Source organism: Neoarius graeffei, chromosome 26 (assembly GCF_027579695.1).
Source record: "Neoarius graeffei isolate fNeoGra1 chromosome 26, fNeoGra1.pri, whole genome shotgun sequence".
Taxonomy (NCBI): domain Eukaryota; kingdom Metazoa; phylum Chordata; class Actinopteri; order Siluriformes; family Ariidae; genus Neoarius; species Neoarius graeffei.
Window position 1 is genome coordinate 37614471 of NC_083594.1, and position 22839 is coordinate 37637309.

General features: G+C 42.1%; 1 protein-coding gene across 20 annotated transcripts in view; it reads right to left on the reverse strand.

The window, feature by feature from the left end:
* Positions 1–22839, reverse strand: part of nfasca (neurofascin homolog (chicken) a) — a 307192-nt gene that overhangs the window by 24228 nt on the left and 260125 nt on the right. For 14 of the 20 annotated variants that reach the window (XR_009651631.1, XR_009651633.1, XR_009651632.1 and 11 more), the window contains 4 exons: positions 3927–4137; positions 3623–3745; positions 2683–2856; positions 1731–1769 (listed from right to left, as the gene is read on the reverse strand). Coding sequence is in view for 17 of the 20 variants with exons in the window: in XM_060910012.1 (XP_060765995.1) it covers positions 1731–1769; positions 2683–2856; positions 3623–3745; positions 3927–4137 (547 nt within the window). In the remaining 3 variants the exon portion in view is untranslated. The remainder of the gene's footprint in view (positions 1–1730; positions 1770–2682; positions 2857–3622; positions 3746–3926; positions 4138–22839) is intronic. The other 6 variants (XM_060910028.1, XM_060910024.1, XM_060910023.1 and 3 more) reach the window with 2 other exon arrangements.

Sequence of the window (22839 nt, forward strand, 5' to 3'; positions counted from 1 at the left end):
CGTGTTATTGCTGTCTATTGTACATTATTGCACCCACTGTTCTCTAAACAATGTAATTACAGCAAGGAAAAACTAAGAGATTACTCAGCCTGATAATTATTGTGGTTCATTTTTTTATTTCATTGATTCAAATCATCATAAATTCAGATCAAGATTTATCACTGCATGATTTATTATGACATGGCTAATGGTCAGAGCTTTTTTTTTTCAATCAAAGTTTGCACAAGTATTGCACACAACTCGGAATACTATCAGCTAAGTTAACATAACCAGAACCATACTAACACTGATGTATCTAATGCTGGGTGATGTTAATGGACAAAACTAGTCAAATAAATTAACCTTACAAATCTTGGATGCCCCTGACACAAAGTGAGGCAAACTTGGGTGGAAAGCTAACCAAAAAAGCTTGACAGCAAACGATGAAAAAGCACTTATTATCAGTGCCGATGTCCGAGTGTTATCTAATTAACAATAGCTAACTTTGCTAACATCACCTCAAGGTGTAGCTAGCGGCTAAACCTCTATTGAGATGGACTGATTTGGCTTATGATCAAAATATAGCGAATCAACAACTTTGATACCAAAGCCAAACACCAAGCAAGTGCAACAGCACAAGACATAGAAAGGCAGCTAATGTAATATTACTTACTAGTTCAACAGAAAGAGGGCCAGCTTGGCATGGGTCTTTCAGCTTTTTATCTCTCTTAGCTCTCGCAAGCCAGTCCAAGGTTTACTCTTGTCTCTTTTTTGGCCACTCTCCCTTTTTTTCTTCCTGGCTTCCTCTGACAAGGTCTTCTTTGGTCTTTTGGCCTCAGCCATGATGCCCATACTGAGAATACCAATCTAACTGTCTGAAGACCCATAGTTGTTGATGTGTGACATGGTGCCATAAAGTGTTACACAGTTCTTGCAAGAGGTCTCTGGGACATGCCACCAGAGTTACCCAATGCTATAACTGGCAAACCACGCATGGAGACAAGATGGAAGAAAAGCCATTTTCCCTATTACAAGTCAACGTATCATCAAATTGATTTTTGAACCTGATATTTTAAGGTAAAATTCCTACATAATGCTGCTTTAAAAAAGAGGACTATCTCAGTTATTCACTATTATCCATTATGTTAAACATAAATACTACAATATTTCAACCTGAAATTCAAACTCAAACTGAAATTTTGTTCCTTTTGCTGTCTGAGGGAGTTTTTCCTTGCCACTGTCACCTGTGAGATCTGACTTTATATCTGGAGTTCGGAAAAGCAGCTTTTGACGATGTCCATTGCTGAAAGTGTTGACAAATAATATTGAATCAAAATGTTAATAATTATGAAAAAAATATCTTAAAATCACAACTTTTCACAGCTTAAAATAAGTTGCTTGTTTTATAGGGGATGGCTTTGACACAATAAAAGATCTCTTTCCCTAATACATGTATTTTAGAAAAACCTGGCAACTTGAAGGCACGTTAACTTTAGGTTCCTGTATAACAGATGTTTGAACTTGTATTTATTGGTGCATTTTTGAACTTCAATGTCATCAGCTCTGAATACAGCCCAAAGAGCACTGTAATTTTACAGCCATAGTGGTGTTGAGTGAACAAAGCAAGCAAAATCTATTCAGAAATGTCCTTGTTATCTGGTTACAACTGCACAGTGCCAGAAGGGAAAACAGGGAGACAACCAGAAAAAAAAAAAAACATATAGGCAAATTTACAGACCATTCCTCATTACCTACACCTGTAGGGTCAGTACCTGAAGTCATAAAGTCTTCTTTTCACACCAAGGGAGAGACAGACAAGAAAGGAAGGAGGAAGGGGACAGGTCAGAGCATACTGAGAAAACACAGAAGAGGTAAGCAGTATGAAAAAGAAAGGACAGAAAGAGAGAGAAAGAGAGGATTCTCACAAAGAAGACAAGAAAATGACAGACAGAACCACAGAAAAGAATGCTGCACAGCAAATTCCCCAGTGTTGAATTAACACCCAGAGTGTTTATATTGGTCCAATTGGACCAATATAAACACTCTGGGTGTTAATTCAACACTGGGGAATTTGCTGTGTGGGTGATTGTGCTCTCAGCAGCCGTCCATTCACTGACCCTAACAAGAGTCAACAGTAGCAACTGACTTGAGCTGACCTAGATGATGTCACCTTTCAGTGAAAGGCATTCTTTATACTATTTTAGTATTACAAAACAGGCTTCTGTTCAGTGAGCATAAGAGCAAAGATGCCCCAAGAGGGACCTCTTACATGCTTTCCTTGTTCTTGCCTAATTCTCTATTTACACAGGCTGATGCACCCACACTTATGAACCAGAGTTTGTAGCAGTGAGTCTGTGCTCTAGTACTGAAAATTAATACAGTTTCATAGCAGGATTAGTTTCTTAAAATGTAAAAAGGTGTGTAGGTACATGGATTTACTTTTTCGCACTGAGAAAGTGCAAGTTTCTCAAAAAAGCAAGAAAAGCAAGTTCTACATTCCAGTGTAAAGTAGTACACATATTATAAACTGCTCTAACTTGTGATTATGCAACAATTTGCAATTTGACTCTTGTGTATGCCATTCTTTGTTGAAGCGCCCACTAACTCATGAGAAATATCTTCCCAAGTTTACTGGCATTAATAACAAGGATTTTTCATTCCACACTAACACATACAGCATATGCTGTATGTGTAACAGCTCACCTTCATTGGCAAAGTGAGGCGATTCCTCAGCATAGGCCTCGCCAGAGCCGACCTGCGTCCGAGCAGACAGGGAAAATTTGTATCGGGTAAAGCGGTCAGGCAGGCGCATGGTGTACTCTGTCTCATTAGGGAAGAAACTCAGGACCTGCACATTGCCCTCCTGTGTCCCATTCACTAGAAATTACAAAAGGTGATTTGACAATTTTCAGAAAATTGGTGTAGTCATGTCATTTGTCAAGTTTGAATTATTTTTAGGTTAGAGTAGCACAAGTTAATTCCTTTGCACATCCTTACTTCTAAATTAAGAAACCAAGGCTGATAATGTAACAATTATGTTATTGCTATGTTATTGTTATGTATGTGAAAGGTCAATATTTTGTGCTTTAGATCTTGGGATAGCTTGACTGCTTGAGAGTTTGAACTTGTTTGAACTTTTTATGCCCTTAATAAAGTAATCAGGTAAATATACTGATGATTTTGCAGCATTACACACATTCTTGAGATGCCATCAAATCAAAAAAACAAGAAAAAAAAAACGTCAACAGCAATGCAAACTTTTGAGCTTGCTAATAAAGACAATCACTTATTTACACTTAACTGCAGTAATAACTGGGCCATATTATAACTGGCACCATTAAGTACACCATTAACTAAAAGCACCAGGTAACTAAAACACAATCAAACAGTGAGTAAACTGAGTTTTGAAGATTAGCTTTAAATTACTGGTAAATGATTTATATGTTCATTTATTTATTTCATTTTAGCAACAAGATGTATACATTAGATTAGATTAGATAAATACCTGGAATTAATACAATTTAACACAAATCTATATTTATAGTCAGACTTGAACGAAAAGAAATTCTGACTCTTATAATGGCAGGCAATAATCAAATCTTTCCTGGATGACACTGATTTTTCAGATTAGAAGTAAGCTAACCTGTCTTGTATTGGAGTGTGTATCCGATTAGAATGCCATTCGGCTCTAGAGGTTTATTCCACTCTAGGCGAATGGTGCTGCTGCTCCTCTGGACAATCTTGAAGAACTTAGGAGCCCCTGGCACTATTGAGCATTCAGAAAAGAGTTCATTATTCATTTGTAAAATTTAGGATTCAAGATGATAGTAAAAAACATTACTGCTGTACGGCAAAGACTTCAATGACATTTTAGGCTTTTTTTTTTAATTCAGTCCTTTCATTTTAAAAACAAATAAAGGGAAAGTAAGTATAAAGGAATGTCCTACAGCCTTCCTTGGTCTGAAACTCCACAGTGATGCTATGTGGTCCCTCAAATTTATTGTTGGCCACCACCATATACATCTTGTATTTGCTGTAAGGAACGAGTTCCATTAGAACGCCACTGTTCCGAGACACATCGTTGAAGAAACTTTTAATTTTCTTCTCCTTGTTGACCTTCAAATCTTTCACCAGGCTGGCCTCCCTCCAGTAATATAGCTAAAAGAGTGTACAAGAAAAGTGAATAAAGTTCAGATAGATAGATAGATAGATAGATAGATAGACAGATAGACAGACAGACAGACAGACAGACAGACAGACAGACAGACAGACAGACAGATAGATAGATATTACAGGTGCAAAGATATGAAGTTTATCTTCGAGTGGTGAATGTATATATCATGAGTTCACTTCACTTACTCATGATATATTTTTCAACATGAAAAGACAAACTTTGTATCTTTGTGTCACTGTGTAATGTTCTTTATATTATATGGATACATCCACACACAAAAAAAATTCGCCATTTTGAGAATGTGCCATTTTGAGAATGTGCATCAAGTCAGCAGGAAAACACTGGGAGTGACATCATTGGAGTTAAATATTGGTAAATATGTAATTCCGGGGTGGCACGGTGGTGTAGTGGTTAGCGCTGTCGCCTCACAGCAAGAAGGTCCGGGTTCGAGCCCCGTGGCCGGCGAGGGCCTTTCTGTGCGGAGTTTGCATGTTCTCCCCGTGTCCGCGTGGGTTTCCTCCGGGTGCTCCGGTTTCCCCCACAGTCCAAAGACATGCAGGTTAGGTTAACTGGTGACTCTAAATTGACCGTGAGTGTGAATGGTTGTCTGTGTCTATGTGTCAGCCCTGTGATGACCTGGCGACTTGTCCAGGGTGTACCCCGCCTTTCGCCCGTAGTCAGCTGGGATAGGCTCCAGCTTGCCTGCGACCCTGTAGGACAGGATAAAGTGGCTAGAGATAATGAGATGAGATGCAATTCCGGTCCACAATGTATTTTGTATGAAAAATGCAAGTTTTTCAACACGAGAAGATGAACTTCATATCTTCAAGCCAACATGTGATTTACTTTTTATGATACACAGTCACACACAAAAAGTACCCAAATTTACCAAAACAATTCATATTGAGAAATATGTCACAGTTGCCATCCGAATGTAGTTTGGATGAAAAGTACAAGTGGTGTCTTTCCCAGTGAAACACTCATGTCCATATATATATATATATATATATATATATATATATATATATATATATATATAAATAAATATAAATACACACACACACACACACACACACACACACACACACACACACACACACACACACACACACACAGCCTCATTAAATGCACTCATTGGACATGAATCCAGCTCAAATAGGTGCAGTAGGCCCTGAGCCATTTTAAACTATGGTTCACATACTTTGATTAGAAGTCGCACAATAAAACCTTTTCTTTCCTGATACAAATAATATTAGTATAAATATGAATATGATTATAAAAAATCGCGCATGCTGATTGATTGAGAAATTCAGACTATTTCACGATAATCACCTAGAGTGGCTTGGCAAAATGGCAGCCAATTACTTTGTCGCCATAAGCGAGGAAGAATTACAAATTATGAAAGAAAATGTTCCTAAAAGCACTAAAGATACTATGTATTTTGGTCTAAAACTATTCAAAGGTAAGGTGGAATTGTGATATATTTTATCTATTTCAAAGCAAAGTATTTTATGTGACTTGGCAAAGATAAGTGGCAAGTCTGTGCCATGTCATTATTACATTTGCATAGTGCTTTTGAAGTTTTAAATAAGATTTTTTTTAATATAATTTGTTTTATTTTTTTTAATAATCACCTGTGTATTTATACTAAAACAATGAGCTGCCTCAGGCTCAGTGAATATCAGTGAAAAACTTATTATTATTATTATTATTATTATTAATATTAATTTTTATAGCACCTTTCACAATCCCAAGGTCGCCTTTACAAAAGGGATGGGGAAAAAAGACTAAGCAGTAAGAGAGGAAGAGAAATGTTCATGGAAAAGATAAGTCTTCAACTGAGATTTGAAAGTAGGGAAAGAAGAGCAGTCATGGAAAGGCTGAGGAAGAGAATTCCAGAGTTTGAAGGGAATGGCACTGAAGGAGCTGCCCCTATGGTGGAAAGTCTGGTGCGTGGGACAGCAAATAAATTGTTGCTGGAAGACCTTAGTGAGTGAGTGGGGGTGTAGGGGGTCAGCAGTTCCCTAAGGTATGCCAGAGCAAGATTATGCATGGCTTTGAAAGTGACAAGCAAAATTTTAAATTTAATACAGGACAGAACCCGTAGCTACTGTAGCTGAGAAAAGATGAGGGTGATGTGAACAGAGCATTTAGTATGGATTAAGAACTCTCACTGCAGACTTCTGAATATATTGTAGTTTTTGCAAAGACTTTGCAGGAAGGCCTATGAAGAGTGAATTACAGTAATCTAAACGGGACAAAATGAAAGCATGAACCAGAGTTTGTCCATCATCACTAGTCAGAAGGGGACAGAGACGAGCAATGTTATGGAGATGAAAGAATAACAGTTTGGTGAGTGACTTATATGAAAATCAAAACTGAATGATGGATCAAATAGTTTGCCAAGATTTCTGACAACAGGAGCAGGCTTAACAAGCACATCATCAATACTAATAGAAAAGTTGGATGATTCAGATAATAGGGATTTGAGACCAACCAGTAAGACTTCAGTTTTATCAGTGTTTAACTCAACAAAGTTTTCTTGCAATCAAAGCTGTAAATCTGAGATACAGATAGTTAGTGTTCTGGGACAGGAGTCTGCAGATGAGTCTGTACTAAGATATAGCTTTATATCATCTGCATAGCAGCAAAAGTTAAGGCCATGATTACAAATAATTTGACCGAGAGGTAAGAGGTAGATTAAAAAGAGAAGAGGTCCAAGAACTGATCCCTGAGGGACCCCACACTTAACAGAAGAGGTGTTAGACTTGTGTGAACCTAGTCTGATAAACTGTTGTCTGTTTGTAAGATACAACCTGAACCATTGAAGAGCTATGTCAGCAATATCAATAGAAGAGAGATGGAAAATGAGTACCTCATTGTTAACAGTATCAAAGGCAGCACTTACAACCCCAATTCCCAAAAAGTTGGGACAAAATACAAATTGTAAATAAAAACGGAATGCAATAATTTACAAATCTCAAAAACTGATATTGTATTCACAATAGAACATAGACAACATATCAAATGTCTAAAGTGAGACATTTTGAAATTTCATGCCAAATATTGGCTCATTTGAAATTTCATGACAGCAACACATCTCAAAAAAGTTGGGACAGGGGCAATAAGAGGCTGGAAAAGTTAAAGATGCAAAAAAGGAACAGCTGGAGAACCAAATTGCAACTCATTAGGTCAATTGGCAATAGGTCATTAACATGACTGGGTATAAAAAGAGCATCTTGGAGTGGCAGCGGCTCTCAGAAGTAAAGATGGGAAGAGGATCACCAATCCCCCTAATTCTGCGCTGACAAATAGTGGAGCAATATCAGAAAGGAGTTCGACAGTGTAAAATTGCAAAGAGTTTGAGCATATCATCATCTACAGTGCATAATATCATCAAAAGATTCAGAGAATCTGGAAGAATCTCTGTGCGTAAGGGTCAAGGCTGGAAAACCATACTGGGTGCCCGTGATCTTCGGGCCCTTAGACGGCACTGCATCACATACAGGCATGCTTCTGTATTGGAAATCTCAAAATGGGTTCAGGAATATTTCCAGAGAACATTATCTGTGAACACAATTAACCGTGCCATCCGCCGTTGCCAGCTAAACCTCTATAGTTCAAAGAAGAAGCTGTATCTAAACATGATCCAGAAGCGCAGACGTCTTCTCTGGGCCAAGGCTCATTTAAAATGGACTGTGGCAAAGTGGAAAACTGTTCTGTGGTCAGACGAATCAAAATTTGAAGTTCTTTATGGAAATCAGGGACGCCGTGTCATTCGGACTAAAGAGGAGAAGGACGACCCAAGTTGTTATCAGCGTTCGGTTCAGAAGCCTGCATCTCTGATGGTATGGGGTTGCATTAGTGCGTGTGGCATGGGCAGCTTACACATCTGGAAAGACACCATCAACACTGAAAGGTATATCCAGGTTCTAGAGCAACATATGCTCCCATCCAGACGACATCTCTTTCAGGGAAGACCTTGCATTTTCCAACATGATAACGCCAAACCACATACTGCATCAATTACAGCATCATGGCTGCATAGAAGAAGGGTCCGGGTACTGAACTGGCCAGCCTGCAGTCCAGATCTTTCACCCATATAAAACATTTGGCGCATCATAAAACGGAAGATACGACAAAAAAGACCTAAGACAGTTGAGCAACTAGAATCCTACATTAGACAAGAATGGGTTAACATTCCTATCCCTAAACTTGAGCAACTTGTCTCCTCAGTCCCCAGACGTTTACAGACTGTTGTAAAGAGAAAACGGGATGTCTCACAGTGGTAAACATGGCCTTGTCCCAACTTTTTTGAGATGTGTTGTCATGAAATTTAAAATCACCTAATTTTTCTCTTTAAATGATACGTTTTCTCAGTTTAAACATTTGATATGTCATCTATGTTCTATTCTGAATAAAATATGGAATTTTGAAACATCCACATCATTGCATTCCATTTTAATTTACAATTTGTACTTTGTCCTAACGTTTTTGGAATCAGGGTTGTACATCAAGGAGAAGAATGTTGAGAGAACTGTTATCAGCAGACCAGTGGAAATCATTAACAACATGAAGAAGAGCTGTGTCAGTGCTGTGTGTATGGAAACCAGATTGAATGGGCTCAGAATGTGTGTTAGGTTTTGATCTGTCTGCAGTGAAGGAAGTTGAATTGACAAAGTATGACCTAGGAATGTAGACCTCTGCCGCTGAAGAGATTCTGCCTCATGGACATTCGGGAGAGTCTGCCTCACAGATCGATCCAGGAGCAAACAGACACTGACACAGACACAGCTGTTCAGAGATGTTTCTCCCGAATCAATCCAGGAGGCAGAATCTCTTAGGTGGCAGAGGTCTACATTTTTAGATCAGACTTTGTCAATTCAACTTCCTTCGGTACAGACAGATCAAAACCTAACACACATTCTGAGCCCATTCAATCTGGTTTCCATACACATCACAGCACTGACAGCTTTTCTGCATGTCATTAATTATTTCCACTGGTCTGCTGATAATGATTCTCTCAACATTCTTGAACCTAACAGTTTTCTGGGGGCTCAAGTCCGGGATCTCCACGTAGAAGGTAAGAGAATTTTTTTTTCATTAAGTTCATTGGGTTCTCTTCTTCCATCTGAAGAGCTGAAATCTGGTTATCCAAATTTCCAGGAATAAGAAGGTTGTTGAGTCTTACTCAACCACGTATATTCTAAAGCTGCTATATACTGTGTGGATATGGTCACAATGGTGTTCCCAGAGACAGGTTGAGAGGTTTATACACTCTAAGCTGAGAATTATTTCCCAATATTATAATTTGTTGAAATTTTACGTCACTCCGTCTAGGAAATTCTCCTCCTTTGTGCTTTGTCTTTTGTGTGTGTTATGTTTTGTGTGCGTCAGAATAGGTGGAAGTGGTCAGTCTAAGAATGAACAGAGGACTCCAAATTGATTCATATACGACAAAGTTATTTTGTGGAACCTTTTGTTGATAATTTGATCGGATGGACAGGCGGTCAACTCAACCTGGGTAAATTTTGATGAGAGCTATTTTTTTTAAGTTTGATGGTAAATGATAAGCTACCATAACCATGCTCATAAGAAAAAGGTTTATAACACTGACAGAGAAAAGCGTAACTCAAAAAGTGTAAAGTTGACTAAATCTGTAAATTTACGTGCGTGCAGGCTTCACTGACTCCTTCAGTCCCACTGTTAAAAATATCTGAGTTTTATTCAGCACATCACTATCAGTCCTGAGCATGACTCTCTGAGCTGACTCTCCCTGCTGAAAAAAAATAATAAAATAAAATTAAAAAATAATTAAAAAAAACAAATGTAAAGGCTGTCCACTTTAAGCAAGCTATAATGTTTGAACAGTTAAGAATAAATTTCAATCTGCTTCTGATCTTGTTCAAGTAACAGGTGTTAAACCACCTCAAAACTGCATGGAACGAGCATGCTTCGGATGGTCGGCATTTCACTATGCTTTTCATAAAAATCTTTTTGAATAACTTGCTTTGTGAAAATGCTTCTGTTTTGAGAATTTCCACTGCAGGTGCCCTCAATGACAAGAGCCACAAGGCTCAAGACTTGGCATGGAATTTGAAGTTGGAATATTTCTTACGTCACTGGATGGCATGAGCTCAAATTGTTAGATTGAGTAGTTTTTCTAGGAAAATTAAAATACAACCTTGTTATAGAAGAGTTTCTAATGTGAAGAAAAAAAATTCGAGTAACTACAAGATTTCTCTCTAGAACACTGCATTAACAGCTATTGTACTGGATATTCAGAAATGAAAGAAATGCAATATACAACCTTAGTTCGAAAAAAGTTCGGACACCGTGTAAAACAAATAAAAACAGAATGTGAAGATTTGCAAATCATGGAAACCCTATATTTCATTACAAATATTACAAAGACAAATGTTGAAACTGAGAATCTTTTTTTTTTAATATATGCTCATTTTGAATTTGATGTAAGCAGTAGGGAGAGCGGGGTAAGATGAGCCAGGGGGTAAGATGAGCCACCCCCTGTTTCTAAGAAACAGTAAACAAATGTGACCATGTGACCACATTCAAAGGGGGCGGGACCATTTACTTACACTTGTGGAGAGGAGCACCACATGTCAAACTAGGTGAGGGAGATATTTATAAAAATGTGTTTTTGTGCTTTCTAAGTCAATTCCATGTTTGTCCACAGTGAAGATGATTTAGAGAAGACAAAAGTAGAATAATATTTAGACACATTAGGGTTAAGTTAGTGGCTTTCTAAGCTATGATATGAATGCTAATAAAAATAATTTTGATTAGCCTAATCCCCTTTATTAGCATTTTTCTACAAAATGGTGGCCACGGGGTAAGATGAGACATTAGATGTGGGGCAAGTTGAGCCACTGGCTCAACTTACCCCATTGGTGGCTGAGCTTACCCAATATGGATGACACTTAAGTTTTCACATTTACTGGTCATATATGACAACAACAACAACAAATAAACAAACAAATAAATAACATGTTAATATAAATAATATGTTTAAAAGGTTTTTAATAAATAAAATAATGCCCTCTGTTATTACAGGTGTGCATGATGCCACGCTCATACAAAAGAAAAACAGACAGGGCCGCACAGTCCTGTGCAGTTTTGGAGAGAGCCGCAGAGGAAGTCAGGAAAGGCAGGCCTATTTGGGCTGTGGCGAGGGATATGCATTTGGACAGGATGACTCTGACTAGGTTCATTGAAAAGATAAAGAACGGAGAGGTAGAGACAGGTTATACCAAGTTGGCATCAGCTCATATGGTATTCATTCACATTATGGAGGCAGACCTTGCCAGCCACATTAAGACAATGTCTTTTCAGTTCCACGGGTTAAGCCCTGTAAAATGCAGGCAGCTTGCTTATGAATTTGGAAAACTAAACAATGTGACAATGCCAGACAACTGGTACAACAAGGAAAGAGCAGGTCAGTTTTTGAAAGAAACAATCGAAAAGATAGAGCTGTTAGTATATATATAAGTAATTGTACGATTCATTGCATTGAATTAATTGTATGTCAAAATCTATGAATAGGAAAGGACTGGTTCCTCTCTTTCATGAAACGACAAAATTTGTCTTGCCGAATGCCAGAGGCAACTTCAATTGGCAGACAAACGGCCTTCAACAGACATACTGTGGGAGAGTTTTTTGACAACCTCGCCACAGTGATGGACAGGTAGGCCTATACCATAATAATAACAACAACAAAAACAACAACAACATATCAATATAGGCCTATGTTTATTTTATTTCTAGAAAAAAATTAGCATGTTTTTATTTTGATTTTTATAAGTTGTTTACTTTGTTAACCTAACATGTTTTGTGTTGGCTCAATTTACCCCACACAGTGGCTCATCTAACCCCGTGCATGGGGTAAGTTGAGCCACTTGACATTTTTTTTTTCAAGAGGTAATATCACTCTAACCATAAGAGCTAATCAATTATTTTTTGCTCAGATAGTAACAGTACACTTTGAAATTTGGTATGGTGTGTAGACTGGAAGCAAAAATGGCTTTAACATGTAGTTATGATGAAAAATGTAAAAAGTGGCTCATCTTACCCCGCTCTCCTACATTTCAGAAAATTTGGGACAGGGCAACAAAAGACTGAAAAAGTTGTGCAATGCTATTAAAAAAATCCTAATTTGGTTAATTGGCAACAGGTGAGGAACATGATTGGGTATAAAAAGAGCATCCCAGAGAGGCTGAGACAGTCAGAAGTAAAGATGAGAAGGGGTTCACTGCTCTGTGAAAGACTGCATGGGCAAACAGTACAACAATTTAAGAATAATGTTCCTGAATGTAAAATTGCAAAGAATTTGAGGATCACATCATCTATAGTACATAATATAATAAAAAAAGACTCAGAGAATCTGGAGAAATCTCTGTATGCAAGAGACAAGGCTGAAAACTGGCATTGGATGCCTGTGATATTCAGGCCCTCAGGTGACACTGCATTAAAAGCAGACACATATCTGTAGTGGAAATCACTGTATGGGCTCAGGAACACTTCAGAAAACTGTTATGGGTAGCAAGATGTGGTGAGTTTGGATCCAAAAGCAGAACACAGACCAGAAAATCAAATCAATAAAAAATGATTTAATTGAAGTCAAAGAGTAAACGAACAAAAATAGCAAAATAATCCAGACAAAAAACGAGGCAGGCAAGGACAAAAATGCTAGCATGAAAAAACATGAAAAATAGTCCTGACAAAAAAAAAAAACTGGAGACAAAAAAACGTAGAACAAAAAAACATGAAAAAAATGACAAGCTGAGAGTGCAAAAAACTGTGGCAATGAACAGGCAAAACAGAGAGCAAAAATCCAAGAAGCAATAAGGACACAGAGACGACGTGAAAAACCAACGAGACATTCTGGCAAAGTCCCCTTCTGAGAACGGCGTTTAAATACACAGCACAGAAAACCAGGAAGTGAATACAGGCCAGATGGAAGTCCCGTCCTGGATCCAGATTAGCGCTGAACTGGGAGAGAATAAATCTCTGGAGTGGAAGTCCAGGGCGGAGCATGACACCATCAGTGAAAATAGTTCATTACTGCATCCACAAATGCAAGATAAAAGCATATATAACCAATATCCAGAAACACCGCCACTTTCTCTGTACCCGAGCTCTTTTAGGATGGACTGAGGCGACGTGAAAAATTGTCCCAAGGTCTGATAAGACAAAAGTAGAAATTCTTTTTAGAAAATAATGGACACCACGCCCTCCAGGATAAAGAGGAGAGGGACCATCCAGCTTGTCATCAGTGCACAGTTCAAAAGCCAGCATCTGTGATGGTATGAGGGTGTATTGTACATGCCATTGGGACAGTGGTGCTTGAAAGTTTGTGAACCCTTTAGAATTTTCTATATTTCTGCATAAATATGACCTAAAACATCATCAGATTTTCACACAAGTCCTAAAAGTAGATAAAGAGAACCCAGTTAAACAAATGAGACAAAAATATTATACTTGGTCATTTATTTATTAAGGAAAATGATCCAATATTACATATCTGTGAGTGGCAAAAGTATGTGAACCTCTAGGATTAGCAGTTAATTTGAAGGTGAAATTAGAGTCAGGTGTTTTCAATCAATGGGATGACAATCAGGTGTGAGTGGGCACCCTGTTTTATTTAAAGTACAGGGATCTATCAAAGTCTGATCTTCACAACACATGTTTGTGGAAGTGTATCATGGCACGAACAAAGGAGATTTCTGAGGACCTCAGAAAAAGTGTTGTTGATGCTCATCAGGCTGGAAAAGGTTACAAAACCATCTCTAAAGAGTTTGGACTCCACCAATCCACAGTCAGACAGATTGTGTACAAATGGAGTAAATTCAAGACCATTGTTACCCTCCCCAGGAGTGGTCGACCAACAAAGATCACTCCAAGAACAAGGCGTGTAATAGTCGGCGAGGTCACAAAGGACCCCAGGGTAACTTATAAGCAACTGAAGGCCTCTCTCACATTGGCTAATGTTAATGTTCATGAGTCCACCACCAGGAGAACACTGAACAAGAATGGTACAGTATGCATGGCGGAGTTGCAAGAAGAAAGCCAATGCTCTCCAGAAAGAACATTGCTGCTCGTCTGCAGTTTGCTAAAGATCACGTGGACAAGCCAGAAGGCTATTGGAAAAATGTTTTGAGGACAGATGAGACCAAAATAGAACTTTTTGCTTTAAATGAGAAGCATTATGTTTGGAGAAAGGAAAACACTGCATTCCAGCATAAGAACCTTATCCCATCTGTGAAACATGGTGGTGGTAGTATCATGGTTTGGGCCTGTTTTGCTGCATCTGGGCCAGGACAGCTTGCCATCATTGATGGAACAATGAATCCTGAATTATACCAGCAAATTCTAAAGGAAAATGTCAGGACATCTGTCCATGAACTGAATCTCAAGAGAAGGTGGGTCATGCAGCAAGACAATGACCCTAAGCACACAAGTCGTTCTACCAAAGAATGGTTAAAGAAGAATAAAGTGAATGTTTTGGAATGGCCAAGTCAAAGTCCTGACCTTAATCCAATGGAAATGTTGTGGAAGGACCTGAAGCGAGCAGTTCATGTGAGGAAACCCACCAACATCCCAGAGTTGAAGCTGTTCTGTACGGAGGAATGGGCTAAAATTCCTCCAAGCTGGTGTGCAGGACTGATCAACAGTTACTGGAAATGTTTAGTTGCAGTTATTGCTGCACAAGGGGGTCACACCGGATACTGAAAGCAAAGGTACATACTTTTGCCACTCGCAGATATGTAATATTGGATCATTTTCCTCAATAAATAAATGACGAGTATAATATTTTTGTCTCATTTGTTTAACTGGGTTCTCTTTATCTACTTTTAGGACTTGTGTGAAAATCTGATGATGTTTTAGGTCATATTTATGCAGAAATATCGAAAATTCTAAAGGGTTCACAAATTTTCAAGCACCACTGTAGGTTGTACATCTGGGAAGGCATCATTAATTCTGAATGATGTATACACATTTCAGAGCAATATGCTGCCATCCAGAAAAAAAAATCATTTTCAGGGAAGGCCTTCCTTCTTTCAGCAAGACAATTCCAAACCACTTTCTGCACATATTAAAACTGCATGACTCTGTCGTAAAAGAGTCTGGGTGCTAAACTGGCCTGCCTGCAGTCCAGACCTGTCTCCCATTTAAAACATTTGGCACATTATGAAGTGCAAAATATGACAAAGGAGACCCCAAACTGTTGAGCAACTGAAATTGTATACCAGGCAAGAATGGAACAACATCTCTCTTTCAAAACTACAGCAACTGGTCTCCTCAGTTTCCAAATGTTTACAGAGTGTTGTTAAAAGTAGAGGTGATGCAACACAGTGGTACACATACCCCTGTCCCAACTTTTTTGAAATGTGTTGCTAACATCAAATTCAAAATGAGGATATATTTTTCAAAAAAAAAAATTCTCAGTTTCAACATTTGATATGTTCTTTGTACTATTTTCAGTGAAATATAGGGTGTCCATGATTTGCAAATTTTTTGCATTCTGTTTTTATTTACAGTATACACAGTGCCCCAACTTTTTTGGAATTGGGATTGTAAAAAATTAATAAAACAATAAACTCCACAAAAGCATACTCATTATAAATTAGATATCACTTCAGTAAAATTATGGTAAGTGCTCATCATTTTGTTATTATTCCTAGCTCCCCTTTAATCTATTAGGTTGTGACATTTTGACGAAGCTCAGTTGTTCCATCTCTTTTGAACAAAGCCATACTCTTCTGTGCACACCAGATAATCTACAACCCCAATTCCAAAAAATGGTGGGACATGGCGTTGTCGTTGTTGTCGTCGCAGCCACTCACAGGCAAGTATGGTGGCTCAATGGATTAGCAGCACAGAGACTCAGCTGTCACAGGCCAAATGACCATAGGTGCTGACTACACCCAAAAGCAGACTCACGGGAGCTAGCACAAAACAAGAAGAGTAGACGTCCCAGATGAGTGCGGAAGCAGGTTTAAAAAAAAAAAAAACTCACAGAGTCCTGAATGCAACCCTGCAGCAGGAAAAAGAGCTTGCAGTACAAAACAAAAGTGAAGAGTCCAGAGCACTTCCACGACAGGAGAAATGTGCTCGCAGCCCCAAAATCGAACAGGAAAAGTAATCCAGAAAGGGGGAGCAGAGTAATCCCAAAGCACACAACAAAGTAACCCGGGTTCTGCCCAACTGCATGGGTTCCAGTTCAGGGGACGCAGTGGCCTCAGACGAGGAAACTGCGGCCTTAGGTTCAAACCTGAGGCTCCTGCTCAGGTTCCATTGGCATAACTGGGTATCCATCCAACCAGCTAGGTACACGAGGCCATCCAGAGTCTTGGGGAGGTTGTGAGGGATGATCTCATCCAATACAGAGCTGTTTAGTCCATGAAAAAATGCATCATACAGGGGCACTGGCATTCCAGTCCACAGCTGCAGCCAAGGTACAATACTCAATGGCATAGTTGTAAACTGGCTGGCTTCCTTGCTTGAGCCCCAATACTCAAAGGAATGAGCAGCAGGACCCAGGCTCCCCATTTAAGGCTGTGAGGCAGGCAGGCATGGCTCTCGGTGGGGTTGTGGAGCCGGAATGACTGTTGGACCAATGGGTGAGCTGACTGGCACAGGTGCCGGTTGACTGGAGATCACATGCTGAAGGCTTTCTATCTGAGAGGAGAGTTTCTGTAATGTGTCTGTGATGGCCATCATGCTCTGGCAGACAGCTGCAATCTCCTGCTGATGGTAACTCAGAATAGAGCCTTGTTTGGTCAATGCTGCTCTGACTGTTTCTAAGTCTGCTGGGACCATTCCCCTTGGCAGGATTGTTAATCCTTGAAGTGTGAGGCACAGGAAGAGGAGAGTAGCAGCCAGGGAAAAAATTCCAGAATGGAAAATTAGGGAAACGGGAGCTAGCGCAAAACAGGAAGCGTAGAAGTCCCAGATGAGCGCGGAGGCAGGGAAAAAAGTCACAGAGTCCTGAATGCAACCCGCAGCAGGAAAAAAAAGAGCTCACTGCATAAAAGTGAAGAGTCCTGAGCACTTCTGTGATGGGAGAAATGCATTTGCAGTCCCAAAAAACAAACATGGAAAAGTAATCCAAAAAGGGGGAGCGGCGTAATCCCAAAGTGCACAGTAAAGTAGCAATGTAACAGAGTCTGAAGCAAAAATGGGGGGGGGGGGGGGCACAGGCGAAATAACAGTGTGAGGCGAAGACAATCTCGCACCAAGAGAATCTCTAAGCGGTATAATATAGAGTCATAGATGAGCTGATGAAAGACAGGTGTGCTGGCCGCAGTGCAGGGGAGGCTCAGAGAAAACCAGGGAGTGGAGTAAAAGACCAGATCAGGACCTACACGTTCTCAGCTAGCTCATGAAACTCAACCATGTCCTAGCTGCAGGGTCCGAGAGTGCCGTTGAGCGGTGGCATTCCTCCATTCACAATGCGCAGTTTCCTCAACAAGTCAGGTGTTTTCAAAATGTAGAACACCTTTCCGAGTTGTATTTCTCCAGATCTGTCTATCTGCCGTGAGTTGTTCCCACTCGTTAAGGGTGATTCTGCACTTCAACAAGGAGTGCTTTAAAAGGTCCTTGTGTCTTTTCTTTGGAGCACCAACTGATCTAGTACCATGAGACAGCTGTGAGAAGTACAGTTGTTTTGGTAGGCGATAGTTCAGCATTCTGTAGATGTGTCCAACCCATCTGAGCCAATGAAGGAAGATGGTTGATTCCAGGCTGGAAGAAGACACTCTCTCAAGTACAGCAACACAACCTTGTTTAACACCAGCATTGACTGAAAAAGGCTCACTGGGTTTACCATCGTGTAGAACAGCAGTAGTCATGTCATCGTGCAGGAGATGGATCATTTTCACAAGCTTCTCTGGATATCTGTACTTTACAAGAATTTGCCATAGAGTATCCCGATGAACAGTGTGAAATGCTTTCATGAGATCTCTTTAAGTAATGTAGAGTGGGGAGCGTTGTTCCCTACACTTTTCCTGTATCTGGCAGAGGGCAAAGATCATAATAATGGAATCATGTGAGGGTCTGAACCCACACTGACTTTCTGGATGCACCTCTTCGGCAAGTGGAGTCAGGTGATTCAACAGGATCTTTGCAAAGCGCTTGCCCATTGCTGACAGAAGTGAGATACTGCAATAGTTACTGCAGGAAGATTTATCACCCTTCTTGAACAAAGTCACAATTAGGGCATTTCTGAGGTCAGGGGGAATTTGTTCTTCTGTCCAGAACCTCTGAATGAGCAAAAAAAGATGCTCAGTGAGTTTGAGGTCCACCCAATTTGATCACTTCAGCAGGAATGCCATCAGGTCCTGAAGCTTTACCATTCTTCAAAGACATAAGTGCTTTTTCAACTTCCTCAAGGGATGGAGATGTGGCTAGTTCATGTCTTACAGAGTGCTGTTCAAGTTCATCCAGTGCATTTGGATCCACCTGAGCACTGCGGTTCAGCTGGTTGCTAAAATGTTCTCTCCAGCGCAATCTAATTGAGTCAGGGTCCTTAACAAGTTTGTTGGTAGAGGTCCTAAGAGTCGGCCTATGAGTGCTAGGACCATAAACCATCTTGGTTGCTGCAAAAAAAAAAAGCATGGCTCTTGTGATTATCTGCAAGCTTTTATAGTTCAGCTGCTTTTATCTGCCACCATTGATTATTGAGTTCTCTAATGTGCCTCTGTAGATCAGATTTTGCATTAGTGAGTTCCTGTCTGCAGGAGTGTGTCTTTGGATGTTGTTGCCAGTTGATAAAGGCAGCTCAATATCAACTAATGAGTTTAAGAAGTTCTTCGTCGTTATCGTCAAACCAGTCTCTGTGTTTTTTCCTCTTTAGTCCAATCATCTCGGAGCAAGCATCGAGAATAGCATCTTTGAGAGTGTTCCACATAGTATCAACAGGTTTCTCCTCCTCTAGGGCAGGGAGTTTATCATTTAGTGATGCCTGAAAATCTTGTTTAACTGCATGCTGGTTGAGGGCTTCCACATTAAGTTTGATACGGGGGTGCTGTGGGATCTTCTTCCGAAATTTCCACCTAAAAACAGACTTAACCATGTGGTGATCAGTGAAGCAGCTACTGCTACCAGTAACTGCACGTGTACCCATCAGACACTGTCTTTCTTTCTGTCTAGTAATTATAGTCAATGATGTGCCAATGGCGTGAGCATGGATGTCGCCATGTACCCTTGTGCCTATCTTTCATGCAAAATAAACAGTTGGTGATGAGTAAACTATGCTCTGTGCATATAGTAAGTAGCAGGAGTCCATTCGAATTCATCTTACCTATTCCATTTGATCCTATGGGAGGCCACAAATGTTTATCTTGTCCAACATGGACGTTAAAGTTGCCAAGTAATAACAAGTTGTCAGCAACTGGTGTATCTGTGGGGAGTTGGTCCAGTGCGGTGTAGAAGGCTTCCTTGATGTCATCGTCTGCATCTAGCATTGGAGCATAGGCGCTAATGACTGTCATATACTGATTGTGTGCCAGCTCAAGTTGCGTGATCATAAGTTGTTCGCTAATGAAAGAGGCAGCTCTTTCAAGTTTCCAATCAGTTTTGTACATATCGTGAAACCAACCCCATGTACATGGCAGTCTGATTTAGGAAGCCCCTTCCAAAAGAAGATGTATCCAGCACTATCTTTGCGCAGCTGACCTTCGTCCGGTAACCTTGTCTTGCTGAGGGCAGCCACATCAATGTTCAGTCGCTTTCGCCACGCTGAGCTTTGTTAACCTGGCCTTTGTATACTTTTCACCATCGCCAGGTGAGACGATGTGCCGGCTACTGTAATATAGATTCTCATCAGGATCAAGTGGATAGGGGTGGGTCCCTCAGCAATGCGCACTGCTACCACTGTGGTCAAGCCCTTAGGCCAAACGGATAGGGGAAAGGCCCGTGATTAATACCTAGTCCTGGGTGCGGCAGAGGTTTTCTCTGATGGCGTACCACAGCTGCAGCCTCTCTCCTTTCCCAGTGTCTCAACTGTCTTGCCCCGGATCAAGAAAGTCGAAAAGCCAAGTTTAGTTCCAGTTTGTGTGCCCAGTGCCATTTACATGCACACACTGCTAAATGGATTACACTTCAGGGATTACAGACCATGCTATCACATATGGGGTTTTAACCAATGCGCTGGCACCGGCATCAGTGAGACATGAGCGAAGTCCAGACAGCGAGCTGAGGCAGCATTGCGGGTGTCCAGGCAGCCTATTTAGGGACAGCACTGCCTGTCCTGGAAAGGGAAGCCCCTAGAAAAGGTGGGGTAAAGAAAGCTTACCTGGCTGGCTCACCATGGCCAGCAGGTCTCCATAATAGTGGTAGAAAGATGAAGAATATGAAATTGATACAGTAGTTGGGACTTGTCCAGGGTGTACCCCGCCTTTCGCCCGTGGTCAGCTGGGATAGGCTCCAGCTTGCCTGCGACCCTGTAGAACAGGATAAAGCGGCTAGAGATAATGAGATGAGAATAAGATGAGACTTGAAATGTCCACACCATGTCGGACAATGGTAAGAGACCTGAGTGTGGAACAGCTCATTGCAAAGGAACTAGGTCGCTACAGCATCAACATTGCTGCACTCCAAGAGACAAGGCTTGAAGGCCAAGGACAAGTGCAAGAGAATGACTACACCTTCTTCTGGAGTGGGAACACGGATGGAAGAAAAAAAACACAGGAGTTGCTTTTGTCGTTTTGCATAAGAGAGCTGGCAAACTGCCATCACTACCAGTGGGAATATCTAAGCAAATCATAAGTTTACATGTACCCACAGGGAATGATCACTACCTAAACCTGATTGTGGCAGCGGGGGCGTGGACAAGCGCCGGCCTGTGACAGGAGGGCGGAGTCAGGGAAGGTAAGTGGCAGAATCACTACACCTGACGGCAATTAGCCTGTGTTTGTGTGTGTCTTCCCAGTGACCGCGCCCTATTTAAGGAGGGAGAGTGAGAGCAGAAGGGAGCTTCCCCAGAGGAGACTACAGTGTGTGTGTGTGTCTCTGATTGTTGATTTAAATTGTCAGACTGAAAAGTACGGCAATAAAGCCTTCTGTTCACCCTGATCTCTGTCCTGCCGTCCTCTGTGCTCCACCCACCCGCAGGGAACATTTACAGTGGTGACGAAACCCGGGAAAAGTGGAGCACCAAGCAAGCAGCCCCATGGAATCCTCCCCGTTCGCCGAACTGGTCCATGCCCTCGCCACGGCTCAGCAAAGCCAGCACCAGGCGCTCATCGCACTCCGAAAGGAACAAGAGCGGCGCTTCGAAGCCCTGGTTCTGGCCCAGCAGAAAGACCGCGAGGCGTTCTGGCACCTCCTCGTGTCGGCGGGGTCCACCAGTGCTTCGGCCGCGGGCCCGTCCCCCCTCACTGTCACCAAGATGGGCCCGCAGCACGACCCCGAGGCATTCATCACGCTGTTCGAACAGGTCGCAGAAGCCTCGGGGTGGCCGATGGAGCAGCGCGCGGTGCGCCTTCTCCCCCTCCTAACGGGAGAGGCACAGCTGGCCGCGCTACAGCTCCCCGCCGACCGCCGGCTGGCCTACGCGGACCTTCGCCGGGCCGTCCTCCAGCGCGTGAGGCGCACACCTGAGCAACAGCGCCAGTGCTTCCATGCTCTGCGCTTGGAGGAAGTCGGCCGGCCATTCGCGTTCGGCCAGCAGCTCCGGGACGCCTGCTGGCTGTGGTTGAGGGCCAACGATCGCGACGCCGAGGGGATCATCGACCAGGTGGTGATGGAACAGTTCATCGCCCACTTACCAGCAGGAACCGCGGAGTGGATCCAGTGCCACCGCCCGGCGTCGCTGGATCAGGCAGTCGAGCTGGCGGAGGATCATTTGGCGGCTGTTCCGGCGGCAGGACAGCAGATGACGTCGACCCTTCTCTCCTCTTCTCTCTCTCTCACTCCCCCTCCTTCTGTGTCCCGTCCTTGCCCCATTCCCCCACCGCGGAGACAGAGGCCGGCTCCACCCCAGCCGGCCCGCCGCACCCGCGGTGCCCTCCCGTTTCTCCCTTCTGCGTCTGTCTCTCCCTCCCCCTCAGGTGAGTGAGCCCCAGAACACCGGTGCAGAGGGAAAGCCCGGGCCGGTTTGCTGTCGCTGCGGGGAGCCGGGCCACCTTCAACAACAGTGCACGGCAATGGAAGTGGATGCGGTGGTTCGGATCCCCGACACGCCAGAGGCCGCCCTCGATCGGGCCGGAGCGTATCGCATACCGGTGAGTATCCAAGGGGATACATGTCAGGCGTTGGTGGATTCTGGTTGTAACCAGACCTCAATTCACCAAAGCCTGGTGCAGAACGAGGCATTGGGGGGAGCACAGGGGGTGAAGGTGTTGTGTGTGCACGGGGATGTTCACCGCTACCCTTTGGTGTCGGTCCACATTATTTTCAGAGGGGAAAAATTTATAGTGAAGGCGGCGGTTAATCCTCGCCTTACCCACTCTTTGATCTTGGGGACTGATTGGCCGGGATTTCGGGGTTTAATGACACGCCTAGTAAACAGTGGGTCCTGCCATTTGACAGGGGGAGGTCCCGGTGTCGCTTTGGCGGGAGCAGCTGTCACAGAGCCATCTATGTCATCTCCGCGTCAGAGTGAGGAGCCGCCGGCTCCTCCTCTCTCTATTGGGGAATCCCTTGCGGATTTCCCATTAGAACAATCG